General features: G+C 43.5%; 1 protein-coding gene across 10 annotated transcripts in view; it reads right to left on the reverse strand.

Annotated features, from left to right (window-relative positions):
• palld (palladin, cytoskeletal associated protein) overlaps nucleotides 1-17873 on the reverse strand; it is a 102377-nt gene that overhangs the window by 5866 nt on the left and 78638 nt on the right. For 6 of the 10 annotated variants that reach the window (XM_029707525.1, XM_029707528.1, XM_029707526.1 and 3 more), the window contains 6 exons: nucleotides 9991-10671; nucleotides 8384-8525; nucleotides 7568-7669; nucleotides 6833-6871; nucleotides 2184-2405; nucleotides 1551-1700 (listed from right to left, as the gene is read on the reverse strand). In XM_029707525.1, coding sequence (XP_029563385.1) covers nucleotides 1551-1700; nucleotides 2184-2405; nucleotides 6833-6871; nucleotides 7568-7669; nucleotides 8384-8525; nucleotides 9991-10671 — 1336 coding nt within the window. Of the gene's footprint in view, nucleotides 1-1550; nucleotides 1701-2183; nucleotides 2406-6832; nucleotides 6872-7567; nucleotides 7670-8383; nucleotides 8660-8726; nucleotides 9309-9990; nucleotides 10672-17873 lie in introns of those variants that run through there. The other 4 variants (XM_029707534.1, XM_029707529.1, XM_029707533.1 and 1 more) reach the window with 3 other exon arrangements.

Below are 17873 nucleotides of genomic sequence, written 5' to 3' on the forward strand. Positions count from 1 at the left end.
CCCCCATATGCCCCCTTAGGCACAACTACGACAACATAACCAACAAAAACAGGTCACAACTCCTGCAGCTCTGTCACACACTGGGTATGTGCATAGTCAATGGTAGGCTTCGAGGGGACTCCTACGGTAGGTACACCTATAGCTCATCTCTTGGCAGTAGTACTGTAGACTACTATATCACTGACCTCAACCCAGAGTCTCTCAGAGCGTTCACAGTCAGCCCACTGACACCCCTGTCAGATCACAGCAAAATCACTGTCCACTTGAACAGATCATGAGGCATCAAAGCCAAAGGAACTGAATAATATTAAGAAACGCTATAGATGGAAGGAAAGTAGTGTGGAAACCTACCAAAAACACAACTAGGCAACAACAAATTCAATCCCTTTTAGACAACTTCCTGGAGAAAACATGTCACTGTAATAGTGAAGGTGTAAACTTGGCAGCAGAAAACTTAAACAGTATATTTGACATCTCAGCTTCCCTATCAAATCTAAACATGTCAAACAGAAAACCACAAGGACAAATGGTTTGATGAAGAATTCAAAAACCTAAGAAAGAAATTGAGAAACCTGTCCAACCAAAAACATAGAGACCCAGAAAACCTGAGTCTACGCCTTCGCTATGGTGAATCCCTAAAACAATACAGAAATACACTACGGAAAAAGAAGGAACAGCACGTCAGAAATCAGCTCAATGTAATTGAAGAATCCATAGACTCTAACCACTTCTGGGAAAATTGGAAAACACGAAACAAACAACAACACAAAGAGCTATCTATCCAAAATGGAGATGTATGGATAAACCACTTCTCCAATCTTTTTGGCTCTATAACAAAGAACAAACAGCAACAACATATACACTACCAGTCCAAAGTTTTAGAACAGCTACTCATTCAACGGTTTTATCTTTATTTGACTATTTTCTACATTTTAGAATAATAGTGAAGACATCAAAACTTTGAAATAACACAAATGGAATCATGTAGTAACCAAAAAAAGTGTTAAACAAATCTAAATATATTTTATATTTGAGATTCTTCAGATAGCCACCCTTTGCCTTGATGACAGCTTTGCACACTCTTGGCAAACACCAAATTGAGACAAATAGATTCTGCAAAAATATCCTCCGTGTGCAACGAAAACACCAAATAATGCATACAGAGGAGAATGAAGCCGATACCCGCTAATGATCAGAATCCAGAAAAGAGACGTTAAATTCTATAACCACCGAAAAGGAAGCGATTCCCAAACCTTCCATAACAAAGCTATCACCTACAGAGAGCTGAACCTGAAGAAGAGTCCCCTAAGCAAGCTGGTCCTGGGGCTCTGTTCACAAACACAAACAGACCCCACAGAGCCCCAGGACAGCAACAGAATTAGACCCAACCAAATCATGAGAAAACAAAAAGATAATTACTTGACACACTGGAAAGAATTAACAAAAAAACAGAGCAAACTAGAATGCTATTTGGCTCTAAACAGAGAGTACATGGGATATGAGTCAGTCAGGTCCTGTGTGTGTTGGGTGGGTGGGTCAGGTGTTCTCACCTCAGGGTTACCAGCCATAATGGTGTAGTTGCCGTCATCGTCCAATGAGGCGGCGGCGGTGTGGAGGTTGCAGGTCCCGTCAGCGTCGCGGCTGATCCTGTAGTGTTCACTCCTCTTAGAGATCTGCTTCCCATCCTTAAACCAGTAGATCTATAGTGGACAGGATAGACACAACACAGAGTTACACAATGACCTGCTTCTCATCCTTAAACCAGTAGATCTATAGTGGACAGGATAGACACAACACAGAGTTACACAATGACCTATAGGAGTAGAGAGAAAAGAGAGTATATTATTATATTATACTGCAATCCCCCGTCTATCGGTCCTCTCCTTTTCTCTCTCTTCCGTTTATCTGATGCCTGTCATCACCCAGTCATTACAGAAGCCCTATGAGCTAGGGATAGGCAGTGGTGGACTCACAGATGTTAGTACACCAAGCCTGGCCCTTATAGCAACTCACTGTACATGTACCTCAACCTCCTACTAACAACACTACACATCCTCAACTCCCAATTATCAGAACAATACTGTATGTTGGTACATTAAACATTTACACCATACAACAATACACCCTGAATAAAGTGACAGTAATATTGACATTAAGAACGGCTGATCAGTGTGACCTCTGACCTTTGGCTTGGGGTCTCCAATGACCTTGCAGGAGAAGGTGACGGGCATGCCCTCGAACACCTTGTAGTGTTTGAGCTTGCTGTCGAAGAAGGGCACCACCCTGGTGCCGGTGGCATCCTCGTCATGCTGCACATCGTCATCAGACTCCTCCACTGGAGAGCGCTCCAGACGGAACTCGATCTCACTGATCAGGCGCTGCTCGAAGCTGGACACCTTGTACTCCTGCAGAGCACACAGAGCGGAAGCAGGGTTAACCCTGGGAGACGGAGTTCAAAGAGCATCATCACAACTACAGGAAGAGACTGAAATCACAGAGGAACTGGATCACAGAAAAATCTGATGAACAAGAAGCACACTCCGCCATGAGCATTTTGTGTCACTCATGCATGAATTCATTGATTTATTCATTCAAGAACAATGAGTTAAGGAATTCCTTTTTCCCCATCAGCTTGCGTATACCCAGTTTCTCCCTATTCCCTCTCAACTCTCTCTATTCCTCCCCTCTTTCTGTCTATTCCTATCTCTCAATTCCTCCTTCAATCTCAATCTCTCACCATCCTGGCTCGAGCTGTTGAGGCAGAAGCAACTGGAGAGTAGTGTGAATTGACTGACAGATAATTACATGCCCAAGACACAGCTGCAGGAGTCTGATATCTCTCTCTCTTCTTCTCTCTCTCTCTCTTCTTCGCTCTCTCTTCCTCTCTCTCCCCCGCCTGTAAATTCTTATTGTTTTCTCAGTTTTGATCAGTTTTTCGTTCTCGCTCATGCACGTACACAAACCAGAGATATATAGGACATGTGACACGTAACACACACAGCAGCAGGTTCATCTCATAGTTCTAATGACAGTGAACCATGTTCATATTAGTATCTCATGTCGGGGTGGTGTTGGGAACAAACTCATGCATGCTCCGATATTTGATTAACATATCAAAAGTGACCAATTAACCTCTTATGGCTAGGGGGCAGTATTTTCACGGCTGGATAAAAAACGTACCCGATTTAATCTGATTATTAGTCCTGCCCAGAAACTAGAATATGCATATAATTATTAGCTTTGGATAGAAAACACTCCAAAGTTTCTAAAACTGTTTGAATGGTGTCTGTGAGTATAACAGAACTCATTTGGCAGGCCAAAACGTGAGAAGATTCTGTACAGGAAGTACCCTGTCTGACCATTTCTTGCCCTTCTTTGTCATCTCTATTCATTACAAAGGATCTCTGCTGTTACGTGACACTTCCTACGGCTCCAATGGGCTCTCAGAGCCCGGGAAAAACCTGAATGACGTAATTCAAAGCCCTGGCTGAAACACACGAGCGCTTTTGCTAAGTGGTCTATCAGAGGACAAAGGGCTTCATGCTCGTGCACTGGCCGCCCCCGCCTTTCTGTTTTTCCCTCTTTTTACCGAAACGCAGATTCCCGGTCGGAATATTATCGCTTTGTTACGAGATAAATTGCATAAAAATTGATTTTAAACCTGTAGCCTTCCCTGTAGCTCAGTTGGTAGAGCATGGTGTTTGCAACGCCATGGTTGTGGGTTCGATTCCCACGGGGGGCCAGCACAGAAAAAAAATAAAAAAATAAAAAATAAAAAATAAATAAAAATAAATGTATGAAATGTATGCATTCACTACTGTAAGTCGCTCTGGATAAGAGCGTCTGCTAAATGACTAAAATGTAAACAGAGGTTGACATGCTTCGAAGTACGGTAATGGAATATTTAGAAATTTTTTGTCACGTTATGCGCCATGCGCGCGACCCTTATTTACCATTGGGATAGTGTCTAGAACGCACGAACAAAACGCCGCTGTTTGGATATAACGATGGATTATTTGGGACCAAACCTACATTTGTTATTGAAGTAGAAGTCCTGGGAGTGCATTCTGACGAAGAACAGGAAAGGTAATCAAACTTTTCTAATAGTAAATCTGATTTTGGTGAAGGCTAAACTGGGTGGGTGTCTAAATAGCTAGCCCTGTGATGCCGGGCTATCTACTGAGAATATTGTAAAATGTGCTTTCACCGAAAAGCTATTTTAAAAATCGGACATATCGAGTGCATAGAGGAGTTCTGTATCTATAATTCTTAAAATAATTATGTTTTTTGTGAACGTTTATCGTGAGTAATTTAGTAAATTCACCGGAGGTTTGCGGGGGGTATGCTAGTTCTGAACGTCACATGCTAATGTAAAAAAGCTGGTTTTTGATATAAATATGAACTTGATTGAACAAAACATGCATGCATTGTATAACATAATGTCCTAGGGTTGTCATCTGATGAAGATCGTCAAAGGTTAGTGCTGCATTTAGCTGTCTTCTGGGTTTTTGTGACATTATATGCTAGCTTGAAAAATGGGTGTCTGATTATTTCTGGCTGGGTACTCTGCTGACATAATCTAATGTTTTGCTTTCGCTGTAAAGCCTTTTTGAAATCGGACAGTGTGGTTAGATTAACGAGAGTCTTGTCTTTAAAATGCTGTAAAATAGTCATATGTTTGAAAAATTGAAGTTTTCGGATTTTAGAGGAATTTGTATTTCGCGCCACGCCCATCATTGGATATTGGAGCAGGTGTTCCGCTAGCGGAACATCTAGATGTAAATTAACACACACTAAATTAATCAACATATACATTAAAGTCCCAGTGCATTTGAATTTCTTGTGTTTTATATACATTTCCACACTATGAGGTTGGAATAATACTGTTACAGTTAATAGACCAATAAGAAAGAGGGTTCCAAACCTCTCTGCCAATAACAGCTAGTTTTCAGCCTTTGCTAAGAAGCTATTTTTATTTCTATTTTAATTCATTTTGTACAATGTTAATAGAAAACAATCACAATAAGGTACTTAATTGTTCCCCAGAAATAACTTGATATTTAGATAAACGCTGCATTGGACCTTTAAAAGTGCCAGACATGTACAGTGACAAAGCCTTGGACATGCTTACTCGATTTATCATGAAGAGCATTGGTCAGTAATTGGGTACAGTCAGCACTGGCTGAAGACTACAGCTGGTCAAAAGCTATGTAACCACCACAATGACCATAACAGAACCATGAATGAACCTGTTTAAATCAGTTTTTTGTCAAATGTATGTACACTACCATTCAAAAGTTTGGGGTCACTTAGAAATGTCCTTGTTTTTGAAAGAAAAGCACATTTTTTGTCCATTAAAATAACATAAAATTGATCAGGAATACAGTGTAGACATTGTTAATGTTGTAAATGATTATTGTAGCATGAAACGGCTGATTTTTAATGGAATATCTACACAGGCGTATAGAGGCCTATTATCAGCAACCATCACTCCTGTGTTCCAATGGCACGTTGTGTTAGCTAATCCAAGTTGATCATTTTAAAAAGGCTAATTGATCGTTAGAAAACCCTTTTGCAATTATGGTCTTCCCTGTGGCTCAGTTGGTAGAGCATGGTGTTTGCAGTGCCAGCATGGTGTGTGCAATGCCAGGGTTGTGGGTTTGATTCCCACGGGGGGCCAGTAAAAAAAAAAAAGAAAGAAATGCATGAAATGAAATGTATGTATTCACTACTGTAAGTCACTCTGGATAAGAGTGTCTGCTAAATTACTTAGATGTAATGTTAGCACAGCAATAAAACTGGCCTTCTTTAGACTAGTTGAGTATCTGGAGCATCATCATGTGTGGGTTCGATTACAGGCTCAAAATGGCCAGAAACAAAGACCTTTCTTCTGAAACTCGTCAGTCTATTCTTGTTCTGAGAAATGAAGGCTATTCCATGTGAGAAATTGCCAAAAACTGAAGATCTCGTGCGTTGTGTACTACTCCCTTCACAGAACTGCGCAAACTGGCTCTAACCAGAATAGAAAGAGGAGTGGGAGGCCCCGGTGCACAACTTAGCAAGAGGATAAGTACTTTAGAGTGTCTAGTTTGAGAAACAGAAGTCTCACAAGTCCTCAACTGGCAGCTTCATTAAATAGTACCCGCAAAACACCAGTCTCAACGTCAACAGTGAAGAGGCGACTCCGGGATGCTGGCCTTCTAGGCAGAGTTCCTCTGTCCAGTGTCTGTGTTCTTTTACCCATCTTAATCTTTTCTTTTTATTGGCCAGTCTGAGTTATGACTTTTTCTTTGCAACTCTGCCTAGAAGGCCAGGCCAGTTTTATTGCTTCTAAATCAGGACAACAGTTTTCAGCTGCACTAACATAATTGCAAAAGGGTTTTCTAATGATCAATCAGCCTTTTAAAATGATAAACTTGGATTAGCTAACACAACGTGCCATTGGAACTCAGGAGTGATGGTTGCTGATAATGGGCCAATGTAGATATTCCATAAAAAAAATGTATTTTACAACATTAACAATGTTTACACCGTACTTCTGATAAATTTGATGTTATTTTAATGGACAAAGACTTTGCTTTTCTTTCAAAAACAAGGACATTTCTAAGTGACCCCAAAGTTTTGAACAGTAATGTATGTCTTAGTTATCCTCAGTTCATTCCCAGGTTTCAAGGTCGGATCCTGCTCCAGTCAGAGGGTGTGTGAACACATCTGATATCATCATTATCAGTGTGGCTTTGTTGAACGGCTTAAGATTGGGGAGTGACCACACAGTGAGTCAGAAAACGAGAGGCAGAGAAGAGAAGGAAGGAGAGAAAGAGGCTTGAATAACCTTTTGAGGGACAGATTCTATATCAGATGAACTGGAATCCTGTGAAAAGATAAAAGAACAGAGGTGTGGTCTTTGTGTTACTGTATGATGTCATGTCCTGAGGTCCAACCATGTAATTACCTGCATTCACACTAAAGAGTGTGTAACAGCACGATCAGTCTTATACAATATATTAACATTATGACTGTAACCACCATTTCCACAAAACACACACATTTCCATATCATTTGCTCTGAATTGGAAGGTGCAATTGTGGCTTTTATTCTCAGGCGAACTCACAGCCTCAGGCAGAGTAGTGGCCAGACAAATCTCTATCAGACAGGGAACCAGGTTCAGTCCCATGGGGCTCCAGGCAGCCAGAGCCCAACATCACTACAGGACAGCAGCACAGAACAGCCTGACCTAAAGACCACCGCCACTGTCTGCAGCTATGAGAGGACAAACCCTGTGCAGCTCACTTCTAGAGTCTGTTTACTTTGCAGTGAGACTTGGCTTTAGTCAATGAAACAAATCTGTGTGTTCTGTACTGAGGTTTTGTGTTTAGTAAATCTTTAAGACTAAATGTGTAAGTTAATATTTCCAGTTATAGCCTATATTTTACACTTCATCACATTGGTGTGTGACTGCAAACTATGACTGAATGTGTAGCTGAATATGGGCCATACACATGCAATAATAGAGCTAAGGTGTAGCACACAGATGGTCTTCCTTGGCGTGCCTACAGTAGCAGCGTACCTGGGTAACTGGCTCCTCGTCCTGCTGCTGTGTGTTTAGTACTGTGGCTGCGTTGTCTGCCCCCAGCAGCCTGCGAGCGATCTTCTCCTCATAGGTTAACCTCTGAAAGCACCGATTAATGGGTCAGCTGGGGTTAGTGTGTCAGTCGCAACAGCAACACACACTCGTTACAAATATTAAGACATGGTCTGCTTGAGATAAATGGTTGTTAATGAAACTATTAACACTGTGAAATGGATGACATGGAAAAATATTTTTTGTCCGCTCAACTTCAAAAGTATATTTTGGACTCAAAAAAGCTGCTTGTCTGTGGTCATATCTGTGGTATAGTTACGCTATGTAGTATGTATGCCTGTGGTCATATCTGTGGTATAGTTACGCTATGTAGTATGTATGTCTGTGGTCATATCTGTGGTATAGTTACGCTATGTAGTATGTATGTCTGTGGTCATATCTGTGGTATAGTTACGCTATGTAGTATGTATGCCTGTGGTCATATCTGTGGTATAGTTACGCTATGTAGTATGTATGTCTGTGGTCATATCTGTGGTATAGTTACGCTATGTAGTATGTATGCCTGTGGTCATATCTGTGGTATAGTTACGCTATGTAGTATGTATGCCTGTGGTCATATCTGTGGTATAGTTACGCTATGTAGTATGCATGAATGGTTGGAAATTAAATAGGATTGACATTTGACTTGGAGTGCTTGTATTAATGAATGTTACAAAACAGCTTCATTCCCTAGTTACCTACAAACACACATTCATCTACAGTGTTGTGAAGGCACTCTGTAACACACACACACACACACACCTGTTGTCCGTTGCTCATGCGCTCCTCCTTGAATCGTAGCTTCCTCTCCAGGTCCTGAATGACAGCATCCTTGGTTCCCTGGATGTCAGAGTCTGAGGCCAGGCGTGGGGTTCCTCTGGACTGCTTCCGGGGAAAAGCATTGCTGACAGAACACAACAATCGACCAGGGGATTAGAACATGGCATCCCAGACCTTTAAACCCACTTTACCTGACAGAACACAACAACAGACCAGGGGATTAGAACATGGCATCCCAGACCTTTAAACCCACTTTACCTGACAGAACACAACAACAGACCAGGGGATTAGAACATGGCATCCCAGACCTTTAAACCCACTTTACTCAATAGCGGCTGCTGTGTCGTTCTACAGTAGATCATGATATATAATCTGTTGTTTGTGTGTGTGTGTGTTGGACTGACTGTGATTTATTTGAACCTGTGATAGTCAGAATAAGCCCCTTCTCCTTCTCTCTCATTCCCTCTCTCTCTCCCTTATCTGTAGAACTCAAGCATTCTACACAGGGTCCTCTTATCTCTCTCCCCTGCTGCAGGAATGCCATGGTGAGGGGAAAAACAGACAGAGGAAAGGGCTTGATGAAAAAGAGGGGGGGGGGGGTGGAATGGCCTTGTAGGAGGAGAGTGTGTTTGACAGCAGAGTATAGTGGATGTTTTCTCCAGCCAGCCAGGCATCATCAGACAAATCAGAGTCAGGATTATCTACACAACACCAGATCTCTATCACTTAACTAAACAAAAACATGACCAAGCTCACTCTGGGTGCATCCGCCTCATAGTCAGGACTGGCCTGAGACGGGGGGGCTTTTTTGACTTGAGAAATAATTCCCAAAAGGTTCCATCTAGAACCCAAAAAGGGTTCTTTGGTTGTCCCCATAGGAGAACCCTTGAAGAACCCCTTATGGTTCCAGGTAGAACCATTTTGGGTTCCATGTAGAACCCTTTCCACAGAGGGTCCTACATGGAACCCCAAAAAGTTCTACCTGGAACCAAAAAAGGGTTCTCCTATGGGAACACCTGCAGAACCCTTTTGGAGTGCAGCAGTGTGAGTTGAAATCTCAGCTATGCATAAACCCTTCAAATATCTGTTTACTTGACTTTGTCACTCCCTTCACACAAGTCATTGTGTATATTTTCAATATGGGCAAAACATTAACACACACACACACACACACACACACACACACACACACACACACACACACACACACACACACACACACACACACACACACACCTCAGGAGACGGTGCTCTCTGAGCTGAGGTTGAGTGTATGTCTGTAATAGCCCTGGCTGGTCTCTGTGCTGTAAACATGCTGTATAAGAATGTAAACACGTCATCTTCCATCTAGCAGCAGACCTCCAGCCTCCAGCTGCTGCTAGGCGGCAGGCTGTTCTGATGGGGTTGGAGGGAGAGGGAGAGCCAGCCTGGCTCCACAGAGACAGACCTGCTACAGGCTGTCACTCACTGACTGATATGCACACATTGCACTACCATTTGACTGTGGAATGAAAGGGTCTGAAAGTATAGGGTACTGCCCCACAGGGAGCCAGTGTAACTGTGTGCACAGTCAGTGTATAGATACTCACATAGTCCCGTTCCCTTTAGGCAGGCCCAGGGCATTGAAGGACGGGCTAGTGGGTGTGGCTGGAAGGACAGAGGCCAGGAAGCCAGCAGGTGATTGGGGCTGGGAGGTGAAGGGGGAGGAGCTGTTGGAGTGGGCGAGGGAGAAGGGAAGAGCTGAAGAGATGGGTGGAGGAGGAGGAGGAGGGGGTGGAGGGAAGTCTTTGGCAGGGCCTGACAAGGATGAAATGCTGCTACTGAGGAAGGGAGGAGGTGGAGGTGGGAAGGAGGGAGAGGAAGGTGACTGAGACTCAATGCTGCTGCCCTTACTGAAGGGAGGCAGGACAACCCTGGTGAAGGGTTTTTGTGAGGTGGGTGGGGAGAGGGGTGAGGGCAGGCTGGAACCAGAGGACCCCGAGGACTGGGTGACATAGCCCCCCATAGGGCCAGTCCCCCCAGGGCTCTGGGCAGCAATGAACTGCTTTGGCCGGGCGTAGTTGAAGGTGCTGGTCTGCATGGCGCTGCTCTCCAGCTCCTGGAAGGAGGGAGGAGGGGGAAGAGGAGGAGAGGGCGGAGAGGGCACTTCCTGGGGCTGCTGTGGCAGAGGCGGGACTTCCTGCTGTTGCTCCTGATGTTGGATCCAATTGGCTGCTTCCTGCTGTTCCAATATAATCTGATCCTGCAGCTGCTTCAACTGTTCTGCGTTCCTGGAAGGAAGGACACAAGGGCATCATCTACTGAGCAGTGGGATCACTGTGAATCATCGTGTCAAACAAAATAAAATCTACAAAATAGACAAAGTTCAAACAAGCTTGTCAGCTAAATGAAAGCAGGAACACGCACACACGCACACACACAGATCAGAAGCATAACATAAAGTTTGGACCAATGGAATTCATACAGTAAAGGCCTAGACTCCATACTGTATATCCACATCTTTGAGTCAGCAGAAATGTAGAAATGCCTAGAGAGCCAGGCAGCAGTAGTTTTCTCCCCCAGGTCACCAATCAGCACAGAGGACACATACCCGCTAACACACTACATCCTCTCAGCCTGTCAGCGTGTGTAAAAGAGGTGAAGTCAGGTGCAGAAGAGTAGCGTGATGTAAACAGGCACACTTTATTAAAGTTCCTAAACGAGAGCACAACATAAATCAAATGCGCTCATAAACACAGAACATAACAAAAGTAAAGCGCGTAAAAAGACACCACAGCAACATGAAACAATTACACACAAAACATGATGGGAAACAAAGGGTTAAATACAAGTAGCTTCATTGGGGAAATGAAAACAAGACAAATGGATATATGAAAAATGGAGCGGCGATGGCTAGAAAGCCGGTGACGTCGATCACCGAACGCCGGCCGAACAAGGAGAGGAGCCGACTTCGGCGGAAGTGGTGACACAACCCCACTAAAATGCTGGACAGGACGAGTTAACACTGCTTCAAGGTTTCAGGCACGTTGTAGAAATGTTACGAAAGCATGCGGCTGTCATCCATTTTCCCGTGACTGACACAATACACCGTCTCTCTCTGGTTACGCAAATTACATAGACAATTGTGATTGGCAATTTAACAATCATAGAGAATGAGCATCCCAGTCATGCTGAGACATTGTTCTAAAGTTACAGGCTGTTACTGTGAGTAGTTGAAAACCACAGAGTTGTGGGGATGACATCAGCACTGGACCGTCCAGGGGTCCTCGATCAGGAATGATGTTTTTTCACCAGCCTGGAATTGATAGCTTGTCAGGCCTGAGGTTAAAGGGTTCAGGGGGACCGTGGGGTGTGGTTAATTCAGCTAGCCACCCGAGCTACCATCTGTGTGTGTGTGTGTGTGTGTGTGTGTATGTGTGTGTGTGTGTAAAGTGCTGATTAGTGGGGAGGAAACCACTGCACAGGGAACAGGGACTGATAGCTCCAGAAAGGCCAGCCTGTCGACAACCACATCAAACAATAAAAAAATTAAAAAGGAGACTGGAGTACAAAATGTGAGGAAGTTTTGCCAATGTTGTCTTCCATTATGACAAACGCTGAACAGTGTGATGACCTCTGCGGGGTCAAGGACAAGACTAGGCATGGTCATAAAATACGTGATAATTACATTGTAATAATGTAATTGATTTCGGTACAGACAGGAGAGAGACATACCTAGACAAGTACTGCACTAGGGACAAGGTGTGGCGGCTCACATCTCTTAAAGAGCAATGTGATGAAACAACAAAAACGTCTCTGTCGCATCTTGTTCTCAGGCAGGGGTGAGTCCTAATGATGGAGTATTGTATTCTGTCACAGAGGTATGGCTGCCTGAGGATTTCACACACTGAGCCCTCCTATACTGTCTACTCACTGTACAATCATCACTTCTGGCCCGGCCTGGTCTGGGTGGGGAAACTAAGACTTTCAGGAGGTTACTGATCCTACTGATTTCCTGTAATTCTACACATTTTGCCATGGGGCGTAGCAAAATTGTTACCGTTTTAAAGGCCCAGTGCAGTCAAACTCACCTCTCAGTTTATTAGGTACACCACCCTGTTCATGAAAATGTATCGTTCCTACAGACAATGAGTCACATGGCCGTGGCTTGCTATATAAAGCAGGCAGACAGGCATTGAGGCATTAAGTTACTGTTCCATTAAAGGTTAGAAATGGGCAAAACGAGTGACCTACGTGAGGTGCCAGATTCAGTATCTCTGAAACGGCCGTCCTCCTGGGCTTTTCACGCACTACAGTGTCTAGAGTTTACCGAGAACGGTGCAACAAACAGAAAAACATCCAGTCAGAGGCAGTCCTGTGGGAGAAAACTGCTCATTGATGAGAGAGGTTGAAGGAGAATGAAAAGAATCATGCACAAACAGACAAATAATGGCATAGTACAACAGTGATGTGCAGAACGACATCTCGGAATGCACAACTCGTCGATCCTTGTCACTGATGGATTATTGCAGCAGACGACCAGACCGGGTTCCACTCCTATCAGTTAAAAACAAGAAGAAGTGGCTCCAGTGTGCATACAATCACCAACACTGGACAATTGAGGAGTGGAAAAACATTGCCTGGTCCGTCGAATCCCGGTTCTTGTTGCGTCATGCTGATGGCAGTGTCAGGATTTGGTGTAAGCAGCATCAGTCCATGGACCCATCCTGCCTGGTGTCAACAGTACAGGCTGGTGGTGGAGGTGAAATGGTGTGGGGAACGTTTTCCTGGCACACGTTAGGTCCCTTGACACCAACTGAGCAACAAACGTTTCCAACACCTTGTAGAATATATGCCCGAAGAATTCAGGCTATTCTGGAGGCAAAGGGGGGTCTGACCCAGTACCAGATGGGTGTACCTAATAAACTGTCCGGTGAGTGAAATACTGTGAAATTGTGAACATGATGATAATGCCCTTTTAGTGTAAGAGATGTTTGAAAAGATCGCCTCATGGATTTACCATGCTGTAGATTAGTTAATAGACCAATAAGAAAGAGCGTTCGAAACCTCTGACCCGTCCGACGCCCACGCAACTTCGGCGCCCTGATGGACCGTCGGGGGGGGGGGGTACTGTCACGGATTCCCCTGGTACTGCTGCTCATTCCGTGCACCAGTCTCGGAGGTCTACGTCACCAGCCTCTAGGCGTCACTGAACTGTCTCATTACGCACACCTGACTCCAATTCCCTGATTTAATAACTGTATATATGTGCGCTCTGTTCACCATTCCCTTGTCGGTTATTGTTCCCATGTCCGTTGGTCTTGTGAGTACCTGTGCTTTGTTGTTTCGACATTCGTGCTGCATGTATTGTGTACTCGTTATTACGGATCTCGTCCCATGTATTGTTGTGCATTGGTTATTACGGGTCTCACCCGGGTAGTGTATTGCGGGTCTCGTCCCTTGTATTTATTAGCGGTTTTACCTCACTCTTTTTTTGGGTTACATCCCTGTGTTTTTGTATACATGTTTGTTTTGGGCTTCGTCCCCATGCCTTTGCATGTTGTATATTTTTGGTGGAGTATTAAAACCCCCTATCACATATTCCTGCGCCTGTCTCCAATCATTTATACAACGTGACATTGTAGACTGGAATGAAAAGAAGGGGGGCGAGTAAACTACGCATCCTATGTCCAATCCATGCTTTGAAGGGGTAAATTACAAGGACATCTTTTACTTGCATCTGGGGGCTTGTAACAGGACTGTAGTGTGGGAACTCCAGGACACACATGAAATGGAAGAGTTATCTTCTCAGGGTAGCAGAAGGGGAGAGGGGTCTTTGGGAAAGCTATAAAACCCCAATGTGTCAGAGACCTTCATGTTAATGCCCAGTCTTAGTGTGACTAGTAGTGAGTCCTTCAGATAGCCTGGGTAGAAGACTATAGTTACAGCAACATGCCTTGTCATCAGGACTCCACTAGACCTGCATTCTCACAATCTGTTCCAGATGCTGAATAATCAGGAAGACTTTTTTCAGCTATTTTTCATTTTCTGTCTGAGGGTCCAGCCCCCACACCCCATCCCCCAGCCTCCTCTCCCTCTTTCTGTATTTTTCAAAATTGTATTTTACATTGTATTGATTGCTGTTTTATTATACATTGTATTTGTTGTATTACTGTGATCAGGACACCCTTGAGAATGAGACCCTGGTGCCAATGGGGTTTTCCTGAATAAAGAATAATAAAAAATAATAAATAACATGTTAAGAACTAAACAAAGGTAGTGAACATTTTACAATAAAATGTCAGTTGTGTCAGTGAAAACATCATAAGACAGATATTCGACATGCTTCCAAATCAGTTAAGGCGGCAGGTAGCCTAGTGGTTAGAATGTTGGGCCAGTAACAGAAAGGTTGCTAGATCATATACCCAAGCTGACAAGGTACAAATCTGTCGTTCTGCCCCTGAACAAGTCGGTTAACCCACTGTTCCTAGGCCGTCATTGTAAATAAGAATTTGTTCTTAACTGACTTGCCTAGTTAAATTAAGGTAAAATAAACATGCTCCCATCATTAGTATACTCTTAGAAAAAAATGTGGTATCTAAAATGGTTATTTGGCTGTCCCCATAGGAGAACCCATAGGAGAATCCATTGAAGAACCCTTTTGGTTCCAGGAATAACCCTTTTGGGTTCCATAGAGAACCCTTTCCACAGAGGGTTCTACCTGGAACCAAAAAGTGTTTTCCTATGGGGACAGCCGAAGAAACCTTTGGAACCCTTTTTTCTAAGAGTGTATCAACAGTGGAACTTCAGACCCAAATAAACACTAATTATTTCAATCACTCCAACCTGTCATAACCTGTGTGCTGTTGTAGGCTACAGTTTATAAGAATTAGCACAAAGTGCAGTGCACTTTTCACCATGTGTTTTCCTTAAAATCCCAGCAATGTCGGACATTCAAGCCTCCACCAAAAGAGCACTTTTACAGGAATAGTTTGGCATCTGCTGAGAGAGCCAGCCTCGGCTTCCACTCCTCTGTTCCTCTGTACCATTTTCATTCCTTTTTTGGCTATGTTCTCTCAGCGCATGAGGCAGAAGCGCCTCTCCTCGCCTCACCCGCTCGCTCAAACAGAGGGGAAACGCGCTTCATTTCCTCAGCGCTTTATCTTTCGCTCTGTCTTTCTCTCTTCAACAGACTCCTTCCCTGCCGGACAGCCTGTGTTGTGCGTTCAATCATTTGGAGAGCCTTTAAACAGTTTGTCCACGTGCCTGCATTTGTTAATAACCCACCTGATGGTTTCCAGCCTGCCTAGAATATCTTAGAGAATCTCATTGCCCAGTTTGAATTTACAAATATATCCAAAAAGTTGTCTTAGTGTTTTTTCTCCGGTCTCTAGAATTCTCCTGAGTATATGGGGGAGGCAGAGTAGATGTTGGCCGGCTATGACTGACTGACATCATCTCCTTGCCTTAAAAGGTGTTCTTTCTTTATATAGAACAGTTACTACAGTCCAATTCCACTTTCTTATTTTACTAAAGGACAATCACATGATTAAGATTTATTTGTCCCACTTTCCGCATATGACTAACTTTCCAATTGTATTGTATGTCAACTCTGACATTTTACTTTCATTTCAATGTTTCCATTGAATTAGAATTTGTCAGATAATATCATCATATTGTCAGTGAGAAGATCAGACAGTGTAATTGTTCAGCTTCATCCATCATTTTATTGTCCTTTAAAAGGTCTGTCTGCCTCCAGGATAGCAGGTGTGGGCCAGCCTGACACTATGTAACCCTGACACTTTGACCCCGCATGGTCCAGTCTTCAACCTCATCTGCCCAGCCAACATCCACCTATGAAATTACTCAGAGAACTATTCCATCTCTCTCAATCAAGCTCTTTCTCTATTAATAACCGAACAGGACGGATCTGTTAGTCTTGAATGAGCCAACAACACCGTGAATTTATCCTCATGGTCATTTGACTTGATTTAGTCACCAACTCTGGGAACAAAAAGAGGAGCATTCCAAAATATATTTAAAAGAGGCGGAGGTTCATTGACTTAAAACCATACAGCCTATTCATTTACAGCAATTAACATTCAACTCTCCATATGCCTTGTTTAGTCTGAAAGGGCCTTTTCCTACAGCTGTTCTCAACTGCATGTTTTCTAGATGCCAGTCTGACTCTCTGGGGTACAAGAAACAAAACTGTAGGTCTACACTTACTGTATGTAGACAGCATTTCTACAAGGTACAAAGCTCTGAGTTGATACTTGGTAAAAACGTTCTCTCTCCTGTGAGCAGCTAATAAATGACAGAAACTGCTGAAATAACTGATGTTAATTCATTTAGTTCCTCTGACAGTCTGTTCCTCTGTCTTGCGGTGCAGTGGGGACTTGCAGGGAGGGAGGGAGGGAACCGTCCTGCTCTCTGTCTCCATGCCAACGGCCCAGTGTTGTGCTGTACCGAGCTGAGCCAACTGGCCCACACAACACCCAGTTACAGTGTGAAAAAAACTGCAGAGCTCAGCTCTGTCATTCCAAACTGTAACGCTACATTATAGTTAAATCTCTCTTTCTTTCTCCTTATCCTTCTCTCTCAGCCTCCATTTGGAGGTATTAATAGGCTGTTAAATGTTATTTCTCTTTTTCTCTCATCTTGAAAAATACTTTATTAAAAAAATATAGAATAATTTAACCTTTATTTGACTAGGCAAGTCAGTTAAGAACAAATTCTTATTTACAATGACAGCCTACACTGGCCAAATCCGGACAATAGTAGGCCAATTGTGCGCCGCCCTATGGGACTCCCAATCATGGCCAGTTGTGATACAGCCTGGATTCGAACCATGGTGTCTGTAGTGATGCCTCTAACACTGAGATGCAGTGCCTTAGACCACTGCGCCACTCAGTTGGCCTGGTTCCTGGGTGTAAATTCTTTAACATTGAACACAATGAGAGAGCGCTTCAGGAAAAACTTTTTGATTGACTTACCATTCAGCATTCAATTACACTCATAATAACACGTCAATTATACAATTATTCTGGTGGTGTTTTTTTAACTCCAGTTCCTACATGCAAACATTAGCAGCATCACTGAGCTTAACGGAGTCAGGCACCGCTTGTCTGAGTAAGAGTTAATTGAATATGTCTTTTATAGCACCACGTAGCAAGCTGAAACAGACCATGTTGTAGCAGTCAGCGCAAGCTGAAACAGACCATGTTGTAGCAGTCAGCGCAAGCTGAAACAGACCATGTTGTACCAGTCAGCGCAAGCTGAAACAGACCATGTTGTACCAGTCAGCGCAAGCTGAAACAGACCATGTTGTACCAGTCAGCGCAAGCTGAAACAGACCATGTTGTACCAGTCAGCGCAAGCTGAAACAGACCATGTTGTAGCAGTCAGAGCAAGCTAGCTGAAACAGACCATGTTGTAGCAGTCAGAGCAAGCAAGCTGAAACAGACCATGTTGTAGCAGTCAGAGCAAGCAA

Source organism: Salmo trutta, chromosome 22 (assembly GCF_901001165.1).
Source record: "Salmo trutta chromosome 22, fSalTru1.1, whole genome shotgun sequence".
Taxonomy (NCBI): domain Eukaryota; kingdom Metazoa; phylum Chordata; class Actinopteri; order Salmoniformes; family Salmonidae; genus Salmo; species Salmo trutta.